We start from the raw sequence: 20,732 nt of genomic DNA on the forward strand, positions 1-20,732 counted from the left end.
GACAAATATATATGTTCTCAGTCTCACCTAATCAGGATCAAGTTCAACATGCATTCATCACCTGTATTGTCTAATGGTTGAATTGGACAGGCTATGCATGCTTTCATCATCTTATAAACCATGTAAAGGGACCCTCTTTTTATTCTTTGAAGCATGCACAACGATAGGTAATTATTGGGGGGGGTCATGCTTGTAAATGATCTGCCATGTAATTGAAATTTGGAAAAGAAAAGAAAGAGGACTTTCTTGTATAATCAAGTGTTGTTAATTTATTATTTTTTGTCTACCAAGATTAGAACTTAAGACCTTGTGCATACTATTTAGCATCTCACTATTCTGACCTTAATACTTCTCAACTCAAGTGTTCTTAAATGGTTGTTATAGCACCACATGGTGCTATTGATCACCTGTATTGGCAAATGGTTGAGTTTGGCAGGTTATGCAGGCTTTGATCATCATATAACCATGTATATTCTTGAAGCTTGCACTACGACAGGTAGCTTCTTATTGGGGGCATGCTTGTAAAATGTAAATAATCAAGCATATAATTGAAATTTAAAAAGAAATGAAAGAGGACTTTCTTGTATAATCTGATAGCATGATATGAATGTGACTAAACGAGGAACTTGGTTAGTTTGTTGTTGCACTCTTTTGTTTTTATTGATCTAAATTGTGTGTTGAAGTCTTGGTCAGTTGATTTGCATTGCTACCTTTCCCCCTGTTATGATCCGTGTCTCTGTGTTACAGAGATTATTATTATCAAATAATCACTATCAGGATCACTTACTGTGCCTGTATTACTGTTGTTTGTGACACGATTTTTCACCAGAAAGAAACAATTACTATAATGAATAATTTTTTACCAAATGTTAAAGATTCTTGGTATCCAAATGAGAGACTATAATCTGTAAACATCCAAACCTAATCATGATAATGATAAGATATTCAAAACAGGATCAAAAAGCATTGCAAGTAGCTAGTTGTTGTAGCTTTTAATTTACATCTCTATGGATTGGTCAAAGTTGTGATATCCCCATCAAGTGGTGCCTACAATTTAAAAGACACAAGTTAATATTTTAAATACATATATGAAACCAGTAAAATCTGCAAGTTATTAAAATGTTTGTGATATCCCATCCAAATTATTGAAACTTACCATCAATAAACTAGTAAAACTAGTAACACTAACTTGACTTGAAATATCATTGATTTCCTACACAAAAGACAATATCAATTAATCACTATATATTTTTTCGGTTTCCTCACAATTAAATTTCTATTAGCTTACCATAGATTGTTGTTGTTTGTATGCATCATTAAGCCACGTGGATGCACTTATATTAGGCATTTCTAAATTGTACTCTATCCTCTCCTTCACAAATTTTGAACCTTGTTTACTCTCATTATTCTGCATACAAAAAAAGAGAGTTTATGTATTTGAGTAAGCTAATGCATGGTAAAATTCATAATTTTATAATACCTTAGTAAGATCTTGATCTTGTGAAGCACTTGAGTCACCCTTTTTCTTTCGTTTACTAACTTGGCGTTCTACCCAACCTTTCAAACGCTTTGAACCTTTTCTACCTTCTTTTTTCTTGAACCCCTTTACTTGTGTTGAACCATCATTGTTTCTTGCAATCTCTATAACATTACTAAGGAACTCATTAACTTGAGTATTACTTACTTGTTTATTTTGAAACTCTAACATTTCCTTGTCCAATAAATCAGTAACTTTGCTCAACAACGTGTATGTTTCTTGACTCCTACATGCTTCATCAACTATCCTCATAAGACGGGGACAAATGTCTCTACGACGTTGTGTTGAAGTCAATTGAGCATCTTCTACTACATGACGAACACTAACATTAGGTAAAGACACACTTCTTGCTAACTTTGTCCACCTTTTCAGGATATATTGCTCAGGCACTGATTTAACATCCATATGAATAAAGACTCTTAGACAATGACAACAAAGTATGCCAAATGTATCAAATTTACAACAAGAGCAATGAATTATCCTTTTATCCAAATCAAATGACACTTTCCATTCTCCCAAATCCTTTACCATGGCAATAACACAATCAACTAATGATGCTTTTACATTTATGCTCTTATCAGAACATGCTTCAAACAAGTCATACTCATGTTGGAATAACTCAAAAATAGTAGGAGTATAAAGCTCAGACACTTGTTTCAAGATATCAGAATATGGGTTCTTGAGTTTGGAATTTTTTGACGTGCTTCATATTCACACTTCAATTCATTATACCGTTTTTCTTCTACAACATCCTCAAAACGATTAAAAAACTTGATAAAATCCAAATTCACATTGATAAAACTTTTAATATCAGCATTCACACTTTCACTAAGTTGGGTGCTTTGCATTCCCAATGTGAAAGCCTTCTTCAGGTAACAAGATGCCCATTTTTCCCTCACAGAATACACTCTTTGCAACCAAGTGTTTTCCTTAACATCAAACTTTTCAAGGAGGTTTCTCCAACCTTCCTCAAATTGTTCTTCATCATCATAGCCATACATGCATTTCTTAAAGTCACTAAGAAAATGTGATTCCCCCTTCATTAAATTTCTTAAGTGCTTGATGCCATTCTGCATCAAGTGCCATGTACATAAGCCATGGTAAGTTTCAGGAATAACCTCAACTAGTGCTTTTGCCATTGCCTGGTCTTGATCAGTAAAAATTGTTTGGGGTCTTTTTTGTTTGTGTGCCTCCATAAATGTTTCAAAAAGCCACTTATATGACTCTGTTGTTTCATCATATAATAGTGCATCCCAAAAAATCACTGCTCTTCGATGGTGGTTAAATCCTGAGAACACTGCTAGTGGTCTATGCGAACTATTTGTGCAATATGTTGAATCAAGAGAAAGCACGTCACCAAAATATCCAAAATCAATTAGCATCCCCGCATCTACCCAGAAGACATTAGTAATTTGATCTTCGACATCTAGTTGATAGGCATGATAGAAAGGTGGACTTTCAACCAACTTTCTTTGAAAGTATTGCAAAAGATAACCAGCTTCCCCGTGTACCAAGCTCCTTTGCCTTCTTTTTCGGAGATAGTTCTTTTAATCAAGGCGAGTATATCCCAAGTTAGTTCTTCCTCCCACTTCTTTACTCATCAAATCAAATGATTTTCTTTGTTGTAAGCCAGCATCATCTGCTAGATCAATTTGCTGACACTGAGCTTCTGAAAGTTTTTGTTGAGATGACAACATATGAGTTGTTTCTTGTATATGTAAAATATGGTTGTGTTCCTCCTCAAAATCATGCACTATCAATTTTCCACACATGTTTTTAAGTCCTAGCCTTGCTTTACAATCTATTCTGGTCTCCGATCTTGGATTAATTGTTTTATAATCTCGTTTGTCTGGCTTTCGCAAACCTTCTTTGCAACAAACAAACCTACAACATGAAATTGAGCCATCTTTTTTTTTGTGTGTATATTGTTTCCTTACTCCAAATCCAACTCTCCCGCCATAATCAACCCAAAACTTCTAAGCATCCTCAAGGCTATCAAAAATCATATCCAATTTCGGCTTCCAATCTTCTTGCATCTTAAATCAATAATTCTGCATTTGCCATAATATAATAAACAAACATAAAATTATTAATCAAGATGCTAACATTTCAAAGTGGATTTGCGAATGTTTCAAGCACGTATTGTTATAAATGAAAAATAGTGTTGGACATATTATGAGACAGAGAGACACATATATGACAATCATTCTAAACAATTAAAGATTTATTAGTTTGCATAAATATCCTATTTATTTTTCTTTCATCAACAATGTAACATTAATAGAAAAATTATTAATTAACGGACTTTATTGTTCTTTTATCAACAATGTAAGATTAAAAATTATCAATGTAAAAAAAATTACGTTTCTATCATCAACCATCTTCTCACTCTCAAATAATTATTGAAACTTGAAAGAATTTTTAAAATAATCACATACATAAATTTTTACCTTTCAAGATAATTCCCAGCAATTTTTGTTATTTGCCAAGCAATTTGAGTTAGTCCCAGACGTGTGCTCTATTTTTCTATTTTGGTACTTTGAGTTGGTCCCAGATGTGTGCTCTGTTTTTCAAAATTGTTAGCACTTTTAAGATCATGTAACATGTCAACAAGCCCATCACTACATATGTTTTTATCATCTTCATCATCAAATTCACCCATCACTTCTCCATGATGTTCCCATGTAACATAATCTTTTTGTATTCCAATTATGATCAAATGTTCATATATAATTTTTCGAGACCAAAAAAGGTCATTCTTACATTTTTTGCATGGACAACGAAGTAACCTCCCCTCCTCAACACTACTAAATGCAAATTCGAGAAATTCACAAACTCCTTTCTCATATAAAGGATTTGTCCTATCATTAATTTGTATCCAACTTTTATCTAATTCCATCTCTATCAAAGAAAAAACATATATTATCATTATCAATATCAAAACTTAAAAATAATAAAAATTAATTATCTTAATATATTATAAAATAAATAAATTATTAAAGTATGTCAAACTATAAAACAAACTATTAAAGAGATATCATTTTAATGAACAAAAAAAATTCCATTCAATACATTTTTTTTATTTTTAATATATTATTTTATATTCTTTATTGTTTAATTCTAAAATTTAAATTCTAATTGAGAGAAAAATTATATATATATATACATATATATATATATATACATATATATATATATATAATTAATGATAAAAATTCAAATTCACATTCAAAATCAAATATAAAAGAAATATATTTTTTTTACCTTTATCTTTATATCAACCTTATTATATTAGACACAACCATCAATTTGTTCACTCATAACTTTGTGTACTCCACACTCTCTCATTAAATTAAATTAAATTTGGATTTTGTATAATAGTTCAAAGGTGTCGTTTATGCATAAGCCTCATATAGGTTACTATATTTTTTTCTCTCAAGGCTTTACTTCCTGGTATTATCTTTCCTCAACTTTTTCGATTAATTCATTTTAACTGACCAAAATCTTCTCTAAGAAAATTAATTCCTTTATCTTTTCCTACCCATCCTTCAAATTTACTGATTTAATTTTATTAATTTATCTTCTCTCTTAATATCCAATTTAGCATATTGTTCACTTTCTCTCATATTTTCTAAAATTAGAATATCAAATATCTATAACACTCTTTTCCATTCATTATGTTGTACTAGTTAACTTGATCCTAAAAAATTAAACTAGCATTTTTTAAATATTTTATTTTATTATCTCATACAACAAAATTTAAAACTATTAAGGTAAACAGTTTGATGTGAATCAAAACATTTTCTTCTCACGAAGATTAAAAAGCATTTTTTTCTCACGAAGTTTAAGGTAAACAGTTTGATGTGAATCAAAATTTAAAAGCTTTTTTATCTTTTTTAATTTTTTATTTTGTAAGTTTGTTTCAAAATTCTATGAAAAAAATGTTTGTTAACCAATCCTTACAAAATTAATTTAAAATAAAATAAAATAATGTTATTTTACTTTTATTCTCTAAGAATAATTTATTTAAATCCAAAAGAAATATATTTAAATTATTTTTATTATTTATTATCACCTATTTTCAAAAATAAAATTCAAAATTAAATCAAGACACAAGACTTCTTTTAGAAAATTGATTTTTTGTTTTATTTTTAAATTACCAAATCATCTAAGACAATGAACAAAGAGAAACATGTCAATATGCATCACACCATATAGCAAAAAAACTAGATTAAACAACACATATATTATCAATTTAAAATGTCAAATTTAATAAAAAAATTTACTAACCTTTGTATATTTTCTTTTTGTAGAATCCACAATTAAAACAATCTTCCTCTCATGATAGATATCTTTCTTCAAGTACTCAATCCAACTGCATATCAATGACTCAGACTTTAAATTATAGTAAAGGAAAATGTTATGCATTCTCATGTACTTAACATGACTATATATAGAACATTCAAACCTGGAAAAAAAGCTGTTATTAACAAATTATCTATAACAATAACATTATCCAAATTAAGATAATAACATTATCTCTATTAATAAAAAATGTTAAAATATAACAAATATTATCTAAATGATAATTAAATTAAATAATTTAAATAAGATTATTTTAGTTGTTAATTAGATAGTCTTTTTCATTTATTTACTTAAATAGCATTTAAGTTTGTCCATTGCACATAATATTTATATTATGAATTAAAATATTATAATAAATAAATATTTTAAAGTTTATTACCTAACTCTAAGAAAATATCAAATAAAAATAAACTAACTTATTTTCTTTATATAACTAAAATAATTATCTTGAATGGAAGTGATGAGAATATTTTTAGGATATTTTAGAATAAATATTTTTAAAATTATTTTACATTTTAAAATGATTTTCTTAAATTAAAAATTTATAAATTTGCATACCTTCGGTATATTTTTAGTTACCAAACAAACCTTTCATGTTTTAGTTTGTTACAAAACACACTTTCCATTCTCTTTCTTTTTTGTTACAAAACATACCTTTTTGTGTTTTATTTTCTTTTATAAATCATACCTTCCTTCTTTTAATATGCAACTATAGATTTTTTTGCTAAGGTTGGAGCATCTGAATGTGTTGCCCTCATGGTGTTACTTTATTATTGTTGTGTATAAGGAAGGACCTACTTGAAAGTTAAGGGGAATCTTGGCCCTATCATTTTGCACCTTCTAATTTTTTTAATATATTATATTAATCCTCATGCTATGGACCATTTATTTTAGTAAATAACATAAAATGATATATAATTAATTTTGTAAATAAAAATCAACAACAAAAATATATGCAAAGTATAATTATATTAAGAATAAGTAAAAAATAATATTAAAAAATAAATAAAAATTAACTTTTATAAATTATTGAACTTTTTTTTATTTAAATTATAGCCTATATTTGAATGAAATGTTAGCATATGAAAGAGATAATGATAACCTAAGTATATACATATCTTGACATCAATTTGACTACTTGATATGACTTTTTTTTTTCTAAAACATATTTTTCCTAATACTAATATATTAGTAATAGAAATTTTTATAATTATTCTTTTGATATTTAAAGAAAAAGAATTGTTGCAGAAGTTGTTTCTTGCATATATTCATTATTTTTTAGCATATAATAGTAATAATTATTATTATTCTTATGTAAATTTTATAATTACTTTTACTTTAAAATGACGATAATTTAAAATTAATGTAATTAATGTTTTATGATAATTTTTGTATTATTTTATTTTATTTTTATAATTAACATTTATATAAAAAAAGTTTTTTTTAGAGTTTTTAAAATATTTGTATTTAATAATATAATATGTTTCAAAAATTATATTGACTAATATTTTTTATACTTATATAAAATAAATGAAAAAAAAGATATTACCGCTTTATTTTTTTAGTTTCCCTCCAACCCTAAGAGTGAAATTTCCTTCTTCAAATTTCAGAAACCAACCACGAAGAGGAGGTGAAAGGTGAGGTGAAGAGGAGTTGAAGAGGAGTTGAAGAGGAGGTGAGCCTGGCTTCCCCTTGAACGGCGTCGTTCTTCACAAAAAGATTTGTCTCTCTTTTTTGCTCTCTTTTTGCTCACGAAGAGGTTTGTTTCTCTCTGTTTTTCATTTTTGTTTTCTCTTTTTCGCTCTCTTTTTGCTCACGAAGAGGTATGTGGTTGCCGCTTCCGCTTCCGATGATTAATGGTTTCTGTAAAATGCAAATCCCTAACATTATCTGTTTCCTTTTTAAGATATAGAAAAGCAAAGAAACAGTGATCATCTTTGATAAAATGCAAATAATGGGCATGACTTAAACTATGATAAAGTCTTCTTTCTTTGGTATTTCTTTTTCAGATTTGAGTTTATCTATATGTTTTATTTTCGCAATTTTTAAAAGTTTCTGTTTTTTGCATTTCAGTGTTTTCACATGTGCGAAAGAAAATCGTAGAGTCTATCTGCCACTATTGTGTTCTGCGCCCATTAAGGTACATGCAGGGATGTGACCACTAACCTGTTCTATGTTTTGGTAATGAGTTTATCACAATCATTTCTTTCTGATTGAAATTTATTTAGAATTTTTTACATGTTTTGAAAGTCTGAAGTCAATTTAAATTTTATCTGGAAGACTGATGTTTGTTTCATATATAAAAGAAAGTCAAATTGGTATCAACATTTGTTATAATATTCCTTTCGGGCATTATTTATGCTTTATCTTTTGAATATGCAAAAAATATGTATGGCTTCTAAAGAACATGTTTTGCTTGTTCGAACAACAAATTTTGTAAACTTATTCTTATTTTATCTCTTATTTGAGTATGAGGTAATCAAGGGACGTGGGAAATGGAGTGAATCCCTCCACTTGATTGTTCTGTAACTGGTGAAGGATTTAAGGAAAGAACGGATTAAAAACCCAGGAAATATTGTTGTTTATGCTCTAAATTCAATTCATCTGAGTCAGACTTTAAAATTAACAATAAAATTATATATTTGTTGATATGGTTTGGACTTGTCTTGTCAGGAACCCACTAAGGCCAGAAGTTATATATTAAGCTCAAGAAATTCAATTAAAATTTCAAAGTATCTTTTTCAATCTTTGATAATCTAACATTGCTGCAGTTGGATTAGAACTAGGGGCACTAACTGAAAATTCTGCAAAACTTATTTAGGAGCTAAGTTGTAACTTAAGACACAGGGTGAAAGCTTTTCTCACAAAAGATCAAAGCAAAAGAAGACCAAGGTAGAATTTTTGTTCATTTTAGTAATTACTTGTTTGCAAGTCCTCCAGAGTGGGGAAAGCTAAATTATTCTATAATTTCTTCCATTTCTTCTGCCCTTTATGATTATAAAATAAACTTTACTCAGAAACTGTTGATTGAAGCTGGATTTGCTTGTTAATCATAATTAAATAGTTCATTTCTAAAGCTGAATTGCAGAATAGAAAACTGCAAGTTTATCATTGTGCAGTATCAATATGCAAATTACTCAAGTCCCCTCTACAAAGTAACTGGAAAAGGGTTTCTAAAGCTTCGGTTAATTAATCAGAGATCATATTTCACATTTGCACTATTTTCTGGTGGCTTGTCAAACGTAAGCTGTCATTAATTTGAACTTGCTTGATCAAGTGGATGTTAGCATTCTATGATTCTTTACAAACCAAATTGTATGCCCAAATTATTTTGAAGTAGGTTTGGTCCATGAGAATATTCTAACCTTTTCTTTTTAAATAGTATTAACAAATCCCTTTAAAGGTTACGTTGTGGGATGAGTGATCATTATCTTGTTTGTTTCTCTCCTTTTCAGTTTGTCTTTTTTGTTCACTTTTGTTCTGCTTTTGTAGTATTTTCCTTTTAGATACCAAGTCTTAGCATTACCTCTTCAGATTTTGCTATTCCTATGAAATCTAGTGAGAGCACGAGTGGGAGGTGTTAATTTTGGCCTTATAACTATATATATATATTGATGGTTGAGATTAACTCCTCTTATGTTGTCATCTCTCACCCGATAAGCTTCCTATAGGCTATATATGTGCGTATATATCAATTGAATTATTATTATTGGACTATCCCTCCCCTACCAGATAGACAAGAACTCTAATTGAAGCAACTATCACAAAAAGAAATGTATTATAGATTGCTTCTTACTTTGAACTTGATAAGAACAATATTACTATTGCAGTTTTATTTTATTCATTTGATGTTATATTCATTGTCTAAACTATTATATATTATAATTAGATTGATGATCCTTAGTTTTGGTCAAGGTCCTTGGACCCAATCTAGTTTTCTATCAGATTGCCCAATTTTATAAACTGTCACTTATAAATTGTACATCTATCATGAAATAGCTAAATGCATTCACTTAAACAATAGAATTTTAATTTTATTTTATAAAATTTGTATATAAAAATATGTTGGAGGGAAGTACTTACTGCACAACTTATTCTCTTCATATTATTAGTAGATAATATGTTATTTAATATGTGTAATACAATAATATTATTAGTGTTTGAATTATATTGCTTTGAGAATTAAAAAATTAATTATTAACTTACAATATGACAAACTTACAAATATTTTATAAAAACTTTAAAATTTATACCTTTTGAGACACACTAATAAATGTTTTTTATTTCAACTACTATTAATCTTTCTATCAACTTTTATAATAAATAAAAAAATATTAATGACATAAAATTAGTTATTGAAATTTGTAATCTTAGGTCTTTGAAAAAATGCGTAGCTTATTTTTTTTATGAAAATTTAATTTATATAACATAATCTTGAATTATTTAATAAAAAAAATAATAAATAATATCCTTATTTTAAGGAATTAAAATTTAAATTTTTTTATAATTTTATTTATTTATTGTTTAACTTTTTTACTTAACCTAAAACAAATTCACGAGACACACTGCACACTGATAAGCAAGCGTGAATAGGTAACCTCTCACTTTCTTATTTTTCAGGAGACACACTAATAAACAAGCGGGAAATAAAAAGATTTTAGGTAACCTTCCACTTTTCTTTTTATTTTCTCTCCCATCAAGAACGTTGCAGAAAACGAAGAGCGTAGAAAAATCTAAGGTAACCTCTCAACTTTATTCTCTTTTTCCTCTTGTCAAGAAAGTTTGGTTCGCCTTTTGCAATCAGAAACATTGTATGGTATTTTTATTTTCTTTATATCATCATTCTCTCTTTCACAATTCAATTCTCTTGATTATTGTAATTAGGTCATCATCAATTTCACTTCCATTGATTGTTGTAATAAGTTTCTCTCGACATTAAACTAAACTAAACTCTATCCCAAAATGATAAATTAAGATTGTGATATATGATTAAAAATAATGTACAATTGGAAAAAGAAGAATCAATAATTTCAAAGATTGATTTTTTTTTTTACTATTCCAATTGGATTCTTAAATGCTAATATAAACTTAATATATCTAATATTGAAAGGTTTATTGTTTGTAGTGAAGAAGAGAAAAACAATGTCAAAGCTTGAAACTTCCAAGTATGAGGAGCAGAGGATGCAAAAAATTGCAGAAAATAGAGCAAGATTAGAGGCTCTTGGGTTGTCCCAAATCTCCTCCATTTTTAAGGGTCTGATTCAAAATTCTAAGAAGAGAGATAAAGAGAAAGTTGAAAAGGATGATGAAGACTACATACTTGAAGATGAAGAAGAACTTGGATCAAATTTTTCTAGTGAGGATAACAACGATAATGATTTTAGTGTTGAAAATGCTTTTGGGTCACGAAAAAAAAAAGGCAAGTGTTGAATTTTTTTTTCATTGTATTTCTAATATGCATTATTTTGTTATCAAATTATAATAGATTGTATTAGAGTAATTTAGTTTGTTAATCATTTAAGTCAATAACATATGCATTTAGGAAAAACTTTTCTTATCAAATATTACTAATCCCTAAAATTTATAGTTTTACAAGTTATTGATGATAGTCTTTCAACAAAGTATGGTGTCTCATAATCTTATATGCTCATACAATTTTTTTTAAAAACCTTTGTATGGATAGTCACTTTGTAGTTCTTAGAGAACACCAATTTTAGACAAATCTTATCATTTTGGATTGATACTTGAAATGCACAGACAATTCATCAATTTGATTATGGCATTCTTTTTTACTTATTTAATAATGTAATTTGTATATTTACCTTTAATTTTTATAACTAATTATTCTAATTGATAGGTGATAAGACCATTGAGATTGAATTCTAAAAGAGTCTCTAATGGTCCATTTACACATGTTGAAAAACAAGTGAATGAGTCTCAACTCAATAGGACAGCTCATGCCTCAGAAACTATGAATATAGAACAAGTTGAATCTAATTCAGGTACTTTTATGACACTTTTTTAGGAAAAAATAAAATATTATTATTATAAAATTAATAATTTATCTTATTTATTTTAGGTGATCATGCCATAAGGAAAGGACGTGGACATACAATTAATCCAAAATTTAAAAAGAAAAAAGAAAGGCTTATGGAAAAAGGAAAAAATATTGACATTCAATTTCCTCCACCATTTTATAAGATATGTGGAAAACATGCAAAATATTTTAAGTCAGAGGCACAAGTTTGTATACGCCAGAAAGCTCCTTTGCAAGTTAATAGTTGGAGTGAAATAGCTAAAGATGATGTAGATGAAATGTGGAAACATATGAAGGTTAGTATGGTTATTGCTTTCATTCAACATAATTTATATTTTTAAACTTCATTTGATAATGTTTTGTTTATGTTTCTCTTATAATATTCATGTGACATAGGATGCATTAAGTTTATCATCATGAGGTTAAGGAATATGCAATGAAGCAAATTCAATCTCAATACAAAAATAAGCTTTATCATTTACATCAACTATATCTCAAAAAGAAGGGAAGGCCAAAAAATGTATCTCCTGATGATTGGAATTGGTTAATCAATAATAAGTGGAGTGATTTAAAATTTCAGGTAAAATTACTTAAATATTTTGAGTTTAAATTTATTTGTTATAATTTTATATTTATATGATTATAAATAATTTTTATTCATATGCAGGAAAGGAGCTTAAAAAATAAAGTTAATCGAAGCAAGCAAGAGATGAAATCAATTACGGGTACAAAATCAATTGTGCAAAAGGCATTTGAAATGGTAATATTTCATGTAAAATTCTTTGTACATTATATAAAACAATTTCCCTTTTTATTTTCATATAGAATAAGATATCAATAAATGTAAGGTTTGCAAATTTATAAAGTCATTTAACACTAAATTTTATTTTTGATAATTTAATCATTAATTTACTTGTATTATTTTATTATTTTATTTTAATAGAAACAAGAATCCAAAGCTGATGAATGGCCAAACGCTATGGAAGTTTGGAAAGCAACACGTATGAGATCTAATGGGACTTGGTGCATTCCAAATGGAGAACAAATTATGGTAAGTAAAAAGATATTTTATAGAATTTATGTTGTTATTAAATATAAAACATTAATTATATATATTGCATGTGACATATTATATATAGTTGCAATTTTCTTTATGTGTTGATAGTTAGTAATAATGCTTTTATGCAATTTTTTAATATCTATTTGTGAACTAGTATAGTGAAACTTTTAATGACATCATAATTTTTTTATATTTTTTATAGGAAGATTTGAAGAATGTAAGTGATATATATCAGGAAAATATTTCAGAGGCCCCTGTACCATTGGTGGAACACTTTGCCATTGTTTTAGGAAGAAAACCAAATCACTCTATAGGTGTTGGCAGTTCAGGAATAACTAAGAAATTTTCACAAAATCAATTTCTTCAAAATCAACTTGAGAATGCTCAAAATCGAGCAAATAATTTAGATTTAGAAGTACAAAAATTGACTGATATTACTAAAAAGCAAGAGGAGACCAATATTCAACTACAAATTGAATTGCAATCTCAAAGAGAATTGATTGATGCTCAACAAGAGCAAATGAAGCAAAATGTTGAGAATGAAGTAAAGCGTCAAATAGCTAACTTATTGGGAGAAATGTGATGTTGTAGACTCTACTGACTCAAGTGCTTAAGTTAAAAATGTAAGTTTTTTTTTTTGAAGTCTTTTATTAATTAATATTTTATAATAAATTTTATATGTGATTACATTTAAAAAAACACCAATTATTTTATTTTTCTACATATTTATTATTTTTTCTTATATTTATTTGCAGGACTGGAAATTCATGAAGATGTTATCTTTTTACTTAGAGAATAGTTTATTTAATTTAAAATTTATGAAATATTAGTAGTTGTAATAGTTTAATATACGATATTTGGGATTTAAAATGTTGTTGGTATTATGTTTCAATATTTGTTATTAAACATGTAATGGTTCATTTATATTTAGTGATTTAGTATTTTAACTTGTGTCCAATACTGACGCATTTACTCTAATAAATATTTTTGTGTTTTAGTTCATTATTGTACATGTACTGCATTATATATATATATATATATATATATATATATATATATATATTAATGTTATATTTGAATTATTTAATCATGTATTTACTTTAATTCATTTTCATTTTAACATTTAAAAAAGTGACGAGTGCATTATTTTTAAATTAAATAAATAGTGATAATCAAACAATATAAATTATTATAAAAAAATAGTCATAAAATTCTATCGATTAAAATTAATAATCAGTGACAAAAAATTGACATTTAATAGCAATAATAATAATAATACATTGTTATTATTATTTTTATTATTATCATTATTAATTTTTAGTAGTTACAATTAAATTATCACTATATAGTCGTGTATATTTGTGACAACATGAGTTTGTCACTATTGTGTATGAGTACTAGTGACGATATTTTTTTATCACAATAAATATTTTATTTGTGACATCTAAAAAATAGTCACTAATGAAATAGTGACTCGCACATTAGTGACGACTAGTGACAAATCAAAATATCGTCACAAAATATATGCAGTGACGATTTTTTAAGGTTATAGTGACAAATATTGTCATCATAAAAATCATTTTTTCTTGTAGTGTGATGGAGAGACGTTGTACGTAAATCGCAAGAGAGGATCCTGATTCGAAGAGGGAGAGAGAGAAGGGAGGGAAGGAAAGGGAGAGGGAGGGAGGGAGAGAGGGGGAGTGGGGGGAGTGGAGGGAGTGAGAAAGACAAAGAGCGAGAAGGAAAAATAGAAGGAGAGAAATATTTTTTTTTTGTTTTAAAAAAGGATACTATAATTTTTTTTATATGCATAAAACTTTTTTCTTAATTCGGAAAAGTTAGATTTTCACCCCTTATGAGAATGTTTTTATGGAAAAGTGGGATAAAAATGATTCTTAGAAAACTATATTCTCATAAATTTCTTTTCTAAAAAATAACTACTAAACATAGGAAACTAAGATTCTTACTTTAAGATTTTCAAGAATGAAAAAAAAAATTATGTGTCAAACATTTCCTTATATATATATATAGGATAGTTCAAATGACAATAATGTAACTTTTACCAATTATTACACAATTCAATAACTTTCAATTAATGTGAATTTTTCAAAACTTACCGTTAGATTGAAAATTCTTCTCTTAGATCATATATAAAAAAATTTATATTAATTCAAGATGGTTTGATACATCATTCTTATAAAATAAAATTGACGTAATAAATTTCAAAATACATTAAAATATGAATACTTTGATTACCTTTAAGTTATTGTTCAATTTTAATTAACAAAATTTGGTATAAACATATAAGGTGATATGAAGTTATAATTCAATGGTTGAGGATGATTCAAACGACACCGATGTAATTTTTACTAGGTATTATACCATTCAATAATTTTATATTAAATGTGAATTTTGTAAATCAAACCGTTAGATTGAAAGTTCATATCACTTTATATGTTTATACCAAATTTTGTTAAATTGAAAAACAACTTGAAGGTAATCAAAGTCTCATATTTTATTATATTTTGAAATGTATATTTTACATCAATTTTTTTTTTATAAGAATGAAATATCAAATCATCTTGGATTAATATAAAATTTTGTATATATGATCTAAGAGTAAAAAACTTTCAATCTAACAATTAAATTTATAAAATTCACATTTAATATAAAATTATTAAGCAATGTAATACTTAGTAAGTATATATGATCTAAGAGTAAAAAACTTTCAATCTAACAATTAAATTTAGAAAATTCACATTTAATATAAAATTATTAAGCAGTGTAATACTTAGTAAAAATTACATCATTATCGTTTGAACCATCCTCTCTCTTTATATATATATATATATAGACACACACACACAAAGAAAGAGAGACAAATAAGAAAGAGGGCAGAGAGAAAGAATAGGTAATGCATTAATAGTGTAAATTAATTTTTTCCTGTCACCTAATCCCAAACTATTATTTATGATAACTTTTTGAGTTTTATAATAAATAACTAAAAAATTGTATTAGTAGTTTGAATGGTTAATAGTCTAAAACTAATGTACTAGGCATGGCAACCGGGCGGGGCGGGGGCGAATTTTACTTTCCCCGCCCCCGCCCCCGCAAATTTAAATCGGTCCCGCCCCCACCCCCGATACCTGCCGGGGATAAAATCTGGGTCCCCATCCCCGCCCCCGGCGGGATTCGGGTTTCCCTGCCCCGCCCCCGCTCCTATTTTTTTTTTATCTTTTTTCTTTTAAATAAATATGAACAATTTTAAAAAAATAAAAGAAAAGTAAAATAATATAATTTTTTATATATAAATATTTATAATTTTGGTTTATATATATATAAAAATAATTTATAATATATTATTAAGCGGGGCGGGTTTGGGGACGGGGGCGGGGTAGGTATTAACATCCCCGCCCCCACCCCCGCCCCCGATTTTATCAATCGGGGAAAATCCGAACCCGAACCCGATAAACACGGATTTTTTCCATCCAAATCGGGGCGGGTTCGGGCGGGTACCCATGGGAGCGGGTTAGATTGACATGCCTATAATGTATATTATCAATACTAGTGGGATTGAGACACTTCATGTCTCTATATGCATTTTATTTGAATAAAAAATGATTTATCTATTGAACTAATTCGTCTATTTTTATAAATTATATTTTTACTACACTAAATTAAATATTTCTAATCATTTTATACAATTGTACCATTTTATAATAATTATTATTTTTAATATGAAAATCGAACAGCAGTTGCACATCAAGACCATTTTTAATTTCCTTGCAATTTATGAAAGAAAAAAATAATGATCATTTAACATTATATAAATAAAATTAAGATAAACCCATACGTCCTACTTCAACTTTAAAAATTATTCATACAGTTATATGCATAAAAATTGAAGTATAAAATAATTAATGAACTAGTACATTTAAAAGAAAAATTATCAAAATGGAGAAAACACATTAAAAAAATCAAAGAGAAAATTCTCTTCTGTACTAGCAGGGTTATTCGGCCACCTGGCTCGGTCACTCGGCCACCTGATAGCCGACACCCAATCGGCACCCGAGTGGCTGAACCAGGTGGCCGATTAGCTACCACATGATCCATAGATCCAGATTCCCACTAATGAAGAGTTAAGGACTCTCCCTAATTAGGGATTAAGAGTTAATCATATCAATAAGCCGATTAGAGGCGTATTACCTAATCCGGTAATCCTGTTGCAGGGCCCATGGGAATCCGGGCCCATAAATGTCAGTATAAATAGCTCATGTCACGAGGTAACGTCACTGTTCATTAATTACTATCGATACTTGTGCTTTGTCCTGACTTGAGCGTCGGAGTGCCTTTTGCAGGTACCTCCCCCTCACCAGAATATTCGATCGGAACTCTCGTTCGGCCCTCAGAATACGAGAAGATTACTAGTGTGCCCTTCAGACAGGTACATTTTGGCGCCCACCATGGGGCCGAATCGAGAAAACTGAGAAGACAAATTAAGACAGCAGCAGAGTCTACCGAATTGAGCTATGGCGAAGACAAGGAGAACCAACACAGAAGATCATCATACAGAAGAGGAGGAACATGTCGAGGTTGTTGATGAAACTGATCTGTCCGAAACAATGCGTTTGCTGAAACAGGAAATGGCCACGATGAAGCAACAACGGGAGAAGGATGCGAGGGAGCTTTCAGCCTTAAAAGCCGAAAATGAGGCATTAAAAAATCAAGATTCTTCGTGGAAGCCTACTCATCCCACCACTACTCAAACACAAGGGTCTTATCAATCTCATGAGATCCGCACATCGATTCCTCACGGCTCGGCTGCGGCACCAGCAAAATCACCTTCGGCCTTGCATACGGTCGGACAACCCATCGACGTGGCAACCATCGGCTCACATCGGCACCCTTTCACATCCTCCATTATGCAGTTGCCCTTGCTTGATAACTGGAAATCGTTGGCCATTGATAAATATGATGGTACAATCGACCCTGATGAACATCTTGATGTTTTTCTCACGCAGGTAACCTTGAGCACCACGGATGATGCAGCTTTGTGTCGGATCTTTCTGACGTCTCTTAAAGGCAGGGCTTTGAGTTGGTTCACTCGGCTACCTCCTAACTCAATCGATTCGTTCAACACTTTATCCTCGCAGTTTACCATCCAGTTCGCAACAAGTCGTCCCCATAGCTTGACCTCTCTATCATTGGTAAGCCTTCGGCAGGACAAGAAGGAGTCTCTTCGGACCTTCATGGATCGATTTAACAAAGCAGCATTGGAAATCCGAGACCTTAATCCGGCCGTAGCACTCCATCACCTCACAACGGCATTGAAGCCGGGGCCGTTCGTCAACAGCATTTGCAAAAAGCCTCATTCGGACATGAACGATTTACGAAGAAGGGCCGACAAGTATATGCAAATGGAGGAGTTAGCTGAATACCGTAATCAGGCCCGTGCCGAGTCACTAAGCAAGACCGAAAAGCCCGTAGAACAGCCTTTCAGAGGGAAAGGCAAAGAAATAACACTGCGAGACCGACCCACTCGTGGGCCGAAATACTCTCACTACACTCCCCTAAATGCCAGCAGGGCAGCGGTGCTAGAACAAGCCCTCGCGTCTGAAGTATTAGCGGTCCCGAAGAGAGCTTCTACCCCACCACGGGCAGATACCAGCAAATCTTGTAGGTACCATCGCAACCGTGGACATTCTACCGAGGAGTGTGCTGCACTTAGGGACAAAATAGAAGATTTGATTAAGCAGGGACAGCTTCATAACTTCGTCGATCGGTCCGGCTCATCTTGACCTCGCTCAACATATCAACCTCGACACCAAGAACGGCACCAAGATCGGCACCGACATGATAACTCTGAGAGGACTCGGCGCGACCGAAGTAGGTCTCGCGATAGAAAGGATGACCCCTCGGCGGCGCATAGGAGGGTCATCAATACAATCGTAGGGGGGTTCACCGGGGGAGGATCAACTTCCTCGGCTCAAAAAAGACATTTACGTGCTATTCGCTCGGTTCACGCCGTTGATAGGCAGCCTTCCCGAAGACTACCAACCATAACTTTCACTGACGCCGACTTTCAAGGCATCGACCCCGTGCAGGACGATCCAATGGTGATCAGTGTGGAGATTCACAACTGCATAGTCAAGAAAACGTTGGTTGACCAGGGCAGTTCGGCGGATATTTTATACTGGAATACCTTCAGGAAGTTAGGTATTTCCGAGACGAAATTGATCCCTTACGATGACCCGTTGGTCGGTTTCTCAGGAGAACGAGTAAGCACTAAGGGATATATCAAGCTATTCACTCGTTTTTGTTTTGACGAACAAGAAAGCAGAGAAATTCAGGTAAAGTATATTGTGGTGCATGCCAACACGTCCTATAATATCCTCCTCGGTCGGCCATCATTGAATATGCTAGGGGCAATTGTCTCGACACCGCACTTAGCAATGAAGTTCCCATCTGACAAAGGGAAGATCCTTACAATCCACGCCGATCAGAAGGCTGCTCGGGAATGCTATTTCGCCAGTCTGCGCATATCTCCCGTCGAAGAAAGACGACAAAAATCCAAACGTGTTCATGCCATAACCCCTTCGACATCAGACGAGCCGGTCGACTGGGATCTTAACCCACGAATGAACGATGAAGAACGTGTCGAACCGATTGACGAGAAAGTCCAGTTACAGCTCGGTGTACTTCCCACGCAAGTCGCATACATCGGCGCCGATATGTCCAAGGAAGACTGCTCAGTCTTAAGCCTTGTGATCAGTCGGAACAAGGACCTGTTTGCATGGACACCATCTGACATGCCCGGCATAGATCCGGGTGTTATGTGTCATAAATTGTCAATATGCGCTGAGGCACGACCAGTTGCTCAACGTAAAAGAAAAATGGGGACCGATCGAAAATTAGCAGTGGAAGTTGAAGTGGCAAAGTTACTTGAGGCTAGATTCATTCGGGAAGTTCAATACACTACGTGGTTGGCAAATGTAGATTCATTCAGTTTTGACTCAAGGCTCCAATTCTGAATGACTCCATTCGGTTTTGACCTAAAAGGCATTCAAAAGGCTCCAATTCCGAATGACTCCATTCGGTTTTGACCTAAAAGGCATCAATTCCGAATGACTCCATTCGGTTTCGACCTAAAAGGCATTAATTCCGAATGACTCCATTCGGTTTTAACTCAAAAGGCATCAACTCTGAATAACTTCATTCGGTTTTGACTCAAAAGGCTCGAAGTCCGAATGACTCCATTCGGTTTTGACCTAAAAGGCATTAATTCCGAATGACTTCATTTGGTTTTGACTCAAAAGGAGTTAATTCCGAATGACTCTTTTCGGTTTTGACCCGAAAAGCATCAATTCCGAATGACATCATTCGATTTTGACTCGAAAAGCATCAATTCCGAATGACTCCATTCGGTTTTGACCTAAAAGGCATCAATTCCGAATGACTCCATTCAGTTTCGACCTAAAAGGCTCTAATTCCGAATGACTCCATTCGGTTTTGACTCGAAAAGCATCAATTCCGAATGACTCTATTCGGTTTTGACTCGAGAAACGTCAATCCCCGAATGACTCAAGTCGGTTTTGACTCAAAAGCATTCTATCCCGAACGGCTCCATTCGGTTTCCTCCAAGGTGAAAACAGCACCGGATGAGGTTACTCGGTTAAGGTCAAATTAATCTTACTCGGTCCTTCCTGGGACGAATTGTTCAGTTATTAACTTAT

At 31.0% G+C, this 20,732-nt stretch overlaps 3 protein-coding genes across 11 annotated transcripts; 2 read left to right on the forward strand and 1 right to left on the reverse strand.

The window, feature by feature from the left end:
* Nucleotides 1-1,005: 1,005 nt before the first annotated feature.
* On the reverse strand, nt 1,006-1,942 carry LOC109815076 (uncharacterized). Its single transcript, XM_083069639.1, has 4 exons — nt 1,481-1,942; nt 1,289-1,408; nt 1,157-1,213; nt 1,006-1,047 (listed from the first exon to the last, which is right to left on the reverse strand). Exons 1-4 carry the CDS (start codon nt 1,940-1,942, stop codon nt 1,006-1,008), a joined length of 681 nt encoding a protein of 226 aa, XP_082925765.1.
* Nucleotides 1,943-7,499: 5,557 nt separating this feature from the next.
* Nucleotides 7,500-13,957, forward strand: LOC145954282 (uncharacterized). 9 transcript variants are annotated; one of them, XM_083068269.1, is made up of 11 exons: nt 7,500-8,042; nt 8,724-9,144; nt 10,523-10,640; nt 11,028-11,321; nt 11,760-11,904; nt 11,982-12,235; nt 12,336-12,519; nt 12,607-12,699; nt 12,883-12,990; nt 13,202-13,622; nt 13,755-13,957. In XM_083068269.1, exons 7-10 carry the CDS (start codon nt 12,376-12,378, stop codon nt 13,580-13,582), a joined length of 726 nt encoding a protein of 241 aa, XP_082924395.1. In that variant the 5' UTR covers nt 7,500-8,042; nt 8,724-9,144; nt 10,523-10,640; nt 11,028-11,321; nt 11,760-11,904; nt 11,982-12,235; nt 12,336-12,375; the 3' UTR covers nt 13,583-13,622; nt 13,755-13,957. The 9 variants fall into 9 exon arrangements, with proteins under 9 accessions (XP_082924395.1, XP_082924398.1, XP_082924397.1 ...); XM_083068272.1 differs by having other exon boundaries at nt 8,724-8,794; XM_083068271.1 differs by having other exon boundaries at nt 7,500-7,896; nt 7,976-9,144.
* Nucleotides 13,958-19,112: 5,155 nt separating this feature from the next.
* Nucleotides 19,113-20,030, forward strand: LOC145954947 (uncharacterized). Its single transcript, XM_083069640.1, has one exon. It carries the CDS (start codon nt 19,113-19,115, stop codon nt 20,028-20,030), a length of 918 nt encoding a protein of 305 aa, XP_082925766.1.
* Nucleotides 20,031-20,732: the final 702 nt, after the last annotated feature.

Source organism: Cajanus cajan, chromosome 2 (genome assembly GCF_000230855.2).
Source record: "Cajanus cajan strain Asha chromosome 2, NIPB_CcT2T_4, whole genome shotgun sequence".
In the NCBI taxonomy this organism is placed as follows: Eukaryota; Viridiplantae; Streptophyta; class Magnoliopsida; order Fabales; family Fabaceae; genus Cajanus; species Cajanus cajan.

Excerpts from the sequence above, each read along its gene's own strand:
- LOC145954947 (XM_083069640.1), top strand. The coding sequence starts at position 19,113 with ATGGTGATCAGTGTGGAGATTCACAACTGCATAGTCAAGAAAACGTTG.
- LOC145954282 (XM_083068266.1), top strand. The coding sequence starts at position 12,376 with ATGAAGCAAATTCAATCTCAATACAAAAATAAGCTTTATCATTTACAT. Across the intron at positions 12,520-12,606 it reads GGAGTGATTTAAAATTTCAG|GAAAGGAGCTTAAAAAATAA; the intron begins GTAAAATTACTT and ends ATTCATATGCAG. Across the intron at positions 12,700-12,882 it reads TGCAAAAGGCATTTGAAATG|AAACAAGAATCCAAAGCTGA; the intron begins GTAATATTTCAT and ends TTATTTTAATAG.
- LOC109815076 (XM_083069639.1), bottom strand. The coding sequence starts at position 1,942 with ATGGATGTTAAATCAGTGCCTGAGCAATATATCCTGAAAAGGTGGACA. Across the intron at positions 1,214-1,288 it reads ACAAACAACAACAATCTATG|GAAATCAATGATATTTCAAG; the intron begins GTAAGCTAATAG and ends TCTTTTGTGTAG. Across the intron at positions 1,048-1,156 it reads GTTTTACTAGTTTATTGATG|GCACCACTTGATGGGGATAT; the intron begins GTAAGTTTCAAT and ends TTTAAATTGTAG.